General features: G+C 42.4%; 1 protein-coding gene across 1 annotated transcript in view; it reads left to right on the top strand.

The window, feature by feature from the left end:
- The window catches only part of LOC123750562 (uncharacterized), a 31,546-nt gene extending 29,506 nt beyond the window's left edge, over nt 1-2,040 (top strand). The window contains exon 8 of the mRNA XM_069301974.1: nt 396-2,040. Within this exon, the coding sequence (XP_069158075.1) occupies nt 396-538 (143 nt within the window). The 3' untranslated portion in view covers nt 539-2,040. The remainder of the gene's footprint in view (nt 1-395) is intronic.
- Nucleotides 2,041-7,629: the final 5,589 nt, after the last annotated feature.

Below are 7,629 nucleotides of genomic sequence, written 5' to 3'. Positions count from 1 at the left end.
TTTTTTGGAATATTAGGACTGTGCCTTTTCCAGAATTCTGAGAGATCTATCTGGAGTGTTTTATTACAAATTTTAGTTCTTGGATGACAGTACATGTGCAGCAATGGTAATATAAGTCTGGTTCTATTTACTTAGCCGAATTTTGTTCAACCAGACTGTTTTCACCTTATCTATAGTGCCAACCTTTCATCACCAACCTTGAAATCTCTTGAGTTTCTCACACGTCTTCTTATTATTTTATATGACAATTCACATCCCCTCGACCTGATCACATTCTCTCTTACTGTTGTTTTATGCCCTTGTCTGCCTAATTTGTTATAAATATTTAGTTTTCTTAGTTATAATAAGATTTTTGGTAATACAAACACAATTGCTTTAATATTAATGTTAAACAGGTGACCTGAGCCCGACTAGCAGACAACAGGTGTTCTGGCCCTACTTCATGCTGCTCAAGTGTCAAGACTTCCGACTGGTCCATTCCCGAAGTAATCATGGACGGTGGCAAGAGGTGGTGTGGGGCCTGGAGGTCGACTGGTAGCCCCCGTCCACCAGCGAGAGGTGGTTGGGGGCCCGGGAGGTCGACTGGTAGCCCCCGTCCTCCAGCGAGAGGTGGTTGGGGGCCCGGGAGGTCGACTGGTAGCACGGCCCGTCCTCCATGGAGAAGTGGCGTGGGCCTGGGAGGTCAACTGGTAGCCCCTGTCCTCCATGGGGACGTAGCGTTCGTGGGCCCAAGAGGTCTACTGGTAGCCGCCTTCCTCCATGGGGAGGTGGTGTGGGCCCGGAAGGTCGACTGGTAGCCCCAGCTCTCCATGGGAGGTGGTGTGGGCCCGGGAGGTCTACTGGTAGCCTCCTACTGTCCTGCCCATATGACTACTGAACTATTACATCTAGTTTTGAGTGTTAAGATGTCAAAATGCCTTAGAAAGGAGCACCAGTGACAAGAGATAAAAGCTTAATTGTTGTTTGGGAGTGAATGCACATTTCTTTGCAGAGTTATTGAGGCTTTTTTTAGCATACTGTATATAGTCATATCATTGATTTTTAAGATGGTTGTCAATTGTTTACAATAATTTTGTATTCCACACTATTAATCATTAAGGTACGAATTCAGATTGAAGATATATTTACTTATTTATTTATAGACAAGAATATTCCGTTGGATTTTTGCGATTACATAACACTGGTGTTCTTACATTCTTGCAAACCCACTAACACGCATTGCGTTTCCCGCAGGTCTTTAATCTAACTAATAAGGCAAGAGTATTAATAGGTACAATAAAGCAAAATTTGAGTTCAACATAATAACTACAATATCAATTAATGTAAATTATTACACTGGTGAAGTTGCATGTCTTAAGTACAAGTAATAATATTGGGGATTAGTGGGTAGCACAAGATAAGTGCGAGTTTGAAGTACAAGGTAAGAAACTATGATGATGCAATTACGTACTTTTTGGTTATACTTTTGAATAAGGCATAAGTTGGACAATTTTTTAATTCATTAGAGAGCGAGTTCCATAGAGTACCTTTATTTGCATCGAGTGTTTGCACAGATTTGGTCTGATGCTAGGAATATCAGAGATATTTATTTCCAGAGATCAGCCCAAGCTTCGTCTTGAGGCAGAGCTTAATGCCTTAAGCCATAATGATACGTTGTCCACAGAGCATTCTTTCTCTCAAGTCATATACACTGATGGTTCCCTACACCGCCCCACGGGTGCAGCTGGAAGTGCAGTTGTCCTGACAATGGGCGATGGCTTATATTTTGAGTGTGGAGTCCGTATAAACAACTGGGCCTCTACCCTTCAGACCAAACTATTTGCTTTGCTCCTTGCACTGAAATGTGTACAAGTCTCCAAATTTGATACATTAATTGTAAGTGACTCTTTATCATCCTCAATTGCTCTCAACTCTTTAAGACATAACTGTAACATGCTCGTGTCTGAAGCTAGACACAAATACAACAAAATTATTAATGATGGTAACAGAGTTCATTTCATGTGGTCTCCATCTCATGTTGGCCTCCGAATGCATGATAGAGCTGATGAGTTATCCAAAGAATCTGCCTTGAAAGGAAAAATTAAGCATAACTTTGGATTGTCAATGAGCAATCTGAGAGCAATAGTACAGCAATAGCAATAGTATATATATATATATATATATATATATATATATATATATATATATATATATATATATATATATATATATATATATATATATATATATATATATATATATATATTATATATATATATATATAATATATATATATATATATGTGTGTGTGTGTGTGTGTGTGTGTGTGTGTGTGTGTGTGTGTGTGTGTGTGTGTGTGTGTGTGTGTGTGTGTGTGTGTGTGTGTGTGTGTGTGTGTGTGTGTGTGTGTGTGTGTGTGTGTGTGTGTGTATGTGTGTGTGTACTCACCTAGTTGTACTCACCTAGTTGTGCTTGCGGGGGTTGAGCTCTGGCTCTTTGGTCCCGCCTCTCAACTGTCAATCAACACGTGTACAGGTTCCTGAGCCTATTGGGCTCTATCATATCTACACTTGAAACTGTGTATGGAGTCAGCCTCCACCACATCACTTCGTAATGCATTCCATTTGTCAACCACTCTGACACTAAAAAAGTTCTTTCTAATATCTCTGTGGCTCATTTGGGCACTCAGTTTCCACCTGTGTCCCCTAGTGCGTGTGCCCCTTGTGTTAAACAGCCTGTCTTTATCAACCCTGTCAATTCCCTTGAGGATCTTGAATGTGGTGATCATGTCCCCCCTAACTCTTCTGTCTTCCAACGAAGTGAGGTCTAATTCCCGTAGTCTCTCCTCGTAGCTCATACCTCTCAGCTCGGGTACTAGTCTGGTGGCAAACCTTTGAACCTTTTCCATTTTAGTCTTATGCTTGACTAGATATGGACTCCATGCTGGTGCCGCATACTCCAGGATTGGTCTGACATATGTGGTATATAATGTTCTGAAAGATTCCTTACACAAGTTTCTAAAGGCCGTTCTTATGTTAGCCAACCTGGCATATGCTGCTGCTGTTATCCTCTTGATGTGAGCATCAGGGGACAGGTCTGGCGTGATATCAACCCCCAGGTCTTTCTCTCTCTCGGACTCTTGAAGTATTTCATCTCCCAAGTGATACCTTGTATCTGGTCTCCTGCTTCCTACCCCTATCTTCATTACATTACATTTGCTTGGATTAAACTCTAACAGCCATTTGTTCGACCATTCCTGCAGCTTGTCCAGGTCTTCTTGAAGCCTCAAGCTGTCCTCCTCTGTCTTAATCCTTCTCATAATTTTGGCGTCGTCAGCAAACATTGAGAGGAATGAGTCTATACCCTCTGGGAGATCATTTACGTATATCAGAAACAGGATAGGTCCAAGTACAGAGTGTGTACGTGTGTGTGTGTGTGTGTGTGTACTCACCTAGTTGCACTCACCTAGTTGTGTGTGTGTGTGTGTGTGTACTCACCTAATTGTACTCACCTAATTGTGCTTGCGGGGGTTGAGCTTTGGCTCTTTGGTCCCGCCTCTCAACTGTCAATCAACTGGTGTACAGATTCCTGAGCCTACTGGGCTCTATCATACCTACATTTGAAACTGTGTATGGAGTCAGCCTCCACCACATCACTTCCTAGTGATGTGTGTGTGTGTGTGTATTGTACAGAATATATAATATACAGTACACTGTATATATTGTACAGTACTGCCTCCTCTCTTTAAATCCCAACACACGCTAAACATTCACTCCCTTCACACATTCTCTTGTCATATTTACATGTACAAAACCCTTGTTAAATGTTAGTGTTAATCCTGATCTGAAACTCTTCCTTGATAGATGTAACTGAACCCATGAACACCACACCAGTATAGATAGTTTAGTGCATTTATTATGCACCCCATACCCATCTTGTGGGCGGTTATCTTGAGGTTATCTTGAGATGATTTCGGGGCTTTTTAGTGTCCCCGCGGCCCGGTCCTCGACCAGGCCTCCACCCCCAGGAAGCAGCCCGTGACAGCTGACTAACACCCAGGTACCTATTTTACTGCTAGGTAACAGGGGCATAGGGTGAAAGAAACTCTGCCCATTGTTTCTCGCCGGCGCCTGGGATTGAACCCAGGACCACAGGATCACAAATCCAGCGTGCTGTCCGCTCGGCCGACCGGCTCCCTGGACCGACCGGCGGTAGTGGAAAGGGATACAGAGGCACATAATGGGCTCAGGGACTGAACCCCCATAATTCATTTAGCTAAGCAAGTTACAATCTTAATGAGCTAGTTACAAAATTCAATGCACATAGTCACAACATCAATGGGTTCGAGATCGACCACAAGTACAGTTTCTAAATTAAGCAACTGACATGTGGAGAGCTAGTGTCACAATTGATCCTGCAATTGGGTAGAGGTCCAATTGGGTAGAGGTCCTGCACACCGCCCCCCATCCAGTGGGCAGCGGTGGATAGGTTACAATCACTTAGTTACTACCTACAGTTAGCAAACTGGGGATTTTTGGCTAAGATTTCTGGTAGTAGATCATATAAATGAAATATTTACACACATCTGGAGCATCTGTTATTGAATTATCTCTGAATTCACGTATCTTTACGCACTCCATCACATAGTGATGGAGGGTGGTTATCTTGAGAGGGCCCGGTCCTCGACCAGGCCTCCACCCCCAGGAAGCAGCCCGTAGCAGCTGTCTAACTCCCAGGTACCTATTTACTACTAGGTAACAGGGCCGGGTGAAAGAAACATTTTGCCCATTTGTTTCTGCCTCCACCGGGGGTCGAACCCGGAACCTCAGGACTATGAATCCGAAGTGCTGTCCATCCAGCTGTTAGACGCCCCGCTGCGAAAGTGCGAATACTTTTGTTGACACAGTTTACATTTGGTCAGGTCTACATCAGCAGGTAATGAAAATTCCCAGAGATACTTGTAACCGAATCTAAGCCGAGAAGTAGTAAAATCTAGAAGTCTGCTGATTTTATTTAATGATCCATAGATGTGTGGCTCCTCTTGCATGATAGTATGATGATAGATGGAATTACTGGTGTCAATTTCACTTTGCCTCAGATCTACAAGATTTTGTTGAAGTTCTCGGTGTACTGCTGCTCTCAGATTGCTCATTGACAATCCAAAGTTATACTTAATTTCTCCTTTCAAGGCAGGTTCTTTGGCTAACTCATCAGCTCTATCATGCATTCGGAGGACAACATGAGATGGAGACCACATGAAATGGACTCTGTTACCATCATTAATAATTTTGTAGTATTTGTGTCTAGCTTCAGACACGAGCATGTTACAGTTACGTCTTAAAGAGTTGAGAGAAATTAAAGATGATAAAGAGTCACTTACAATTAATGTATCAAATTTGGAGACTTGTACACATTACAGTGCAAGAAGCGAGACAAATAATTCGGTCTGAAGGGTAGAGGCCCAGTTGTTTATACGGACTCCACACTCAAAATATAAGCCATCGCCCATTGTCAGGACAACTGCACTTCCAGCTGCAACTGTGGGGCGGTGTAGGGAACCATCAGTGTATATGACTTGAGAGAGAATGCTCTGTGGACAAAGTATCAATATGGCTTAAGCGTTGAATTTTGCCTCAAGACGAAGCTCTTGAAATAAATGAACTCAAGAAATAAATATCTCTGATATTCCTAGCATCAGACTAAATCTGTGCAAACACTCGATGCAAATAAAGGTACTCTATGGAACTCGCTCTCTAATGAATTAAAAAATTGTCCAACTTATGCCTTATTCAAAAGTATAACCAAAAAGTACGTAATTGCATCATCATAGTTTCTTACCTTGTACTTCAAACTCGCACTTATCTTGTGCTACCCACTAATCCCCAATATTATTACATGTACTTAAGACATGCAACTTCACCAGTGTAATAATTTACATTAATTGATATTGTAGTTATTATGTTGAACTTAAATTTTGCTTTATTGTACCTATTAATACTCTTGCCTTATTAGTTAGATTAAAGACCTGCGGGAAACGCAATGCGTGTTAGTGGGTTTGCAAGAATGTAAGAACACCAGTGTTATGTAATCGCAAAAATCCAAGGGAATATTCTTGTATATAAATAAATAAGTAAATATATCTTCAAACTGAATTTGTACCTTAACGATTAATAGTGTGGAATACAAAATTATTGTAAACCAATGACAAACATCTTAAAAATCAATGATATGTCTATATAAAGTATGCTAAAAAAAATAATCCTCAATAACTCTGTAAAGAAATGTGCATTCACTCCCAAACAGCAATTAAGCTTTTATCTCTTGTCACTGGTGCTCCTTTCTAAGGCACTTTGACATTTTAATACTCAAAACTAGATGTATTAGTTCAGTAGTCATATAGGCAGGACAGTAGGAGGCTACCAGTAGACCTACCGGACCCACACCACCTCCCGCTGGAGGAAGGGGCTTCCAGTTGACCTCCCGGACCCACACCACCTCCCGCTGGAGGAAGGGGTTACCAGTAGACCTCCCGGACCCACACCACCTCCCGCTGGAGGAAGGGGTTACCAGTAGACCTCCCGGACCCACACCACCTCCCGCTGGAGGAAGGGGCTACCAGTAGACCTCCCGGACCCACACCACCTCCCGCTGGAGGAAGGGGCTACCAGTTGACCTCCCGGGCCCACACCACCTCCCGCTGGAGGACGGGGGCTACCAGTTGACCTCCCGGGCCCACACCACCTCCCGCTGGAGGAAGGGGCTACCAGTTGACCTCCCGGGCCCACACCACCTCCCGCTGGAGGACGGGGGCTACCAGTTGACCTCCCCTGCCCATCTTATAAACCTCCTCCACCTCTTGCCACCATCCATGATTACTTCGGGAATGGACCAGTCGGAAGTCTTGACACTTGAGCAGCATGAAGTAGGGCCAGAACACCTGTTGTCTGCTAGTCGGGCTCAGGTCACCTGTTTAATATTAAAGCAATTGTGTTTGTATTACTAAAAATCTTATTATAACTAAGAAAACTAAATATTTATAACAAATTAGGCAGACAAGAGCATAAAACAACAGTAAGAGAGAATGTGACCAGGTCGAGGGGATGTGAATTGCCATATAAAATAATAAGAAGACGTGTGAGAAACTCAAGAGATTTCAAGGTTGGTGATGAAAGGTTGGCACTATAGATAAGGTGAAAACAGTCTGGTTGAACAAAATTCGGCTAAGTAAATAGAACCAGACTTATATTACCATTGCTGCACATGTACTGTCATCCAAGAACTAAAATTTGTAATAAAACACTCCAGATAGATCTCTCAGAATTCTGGAAAAGGCACAGTCCTAATATTCCAAAAAAGAGGACTGACAGGAGACACTAAATTATCCACCAGTCTCAATGACGAGTATTTCGTGTATAATAATGGAGAATGTAATTATGATGAGAATAATGGAGCACTTAGCGGGGATGAACGTTCCAGTGAGAGGGATGTATGGATTTAAAAGCGAAGAGTCATTCCTGATATACTTGAACGAGTTCTATGACAAGGTTACTAAAATACAGTAGGAAAAAGAAGGTTGGATAGGTTGTATCTTCCTAGATTAAAAAAACTGATAAGGGTTCCTCTTAAAATGCTGGTGTACAAGATAGATAA

The sequence above is a fragment of the Procambarus clarkii genome, chromosome 47 (assembly GCF_040958095.1).
Source record: "Procambarus clarkii isolate CNS0578487 chromosome 47, FALCON_Pclarkii_2.0, whole genome shotgun sequence".
Lineage (NCBI taxonomy): Eukaryota > Metazoa > Arthropoda > Malacostraca > Decapoda > Cambaridae > Procambarus > Procambarus clarkii.
This window is presented reverse-complemented; position numbering and strand designations above follow the sequence as displayed.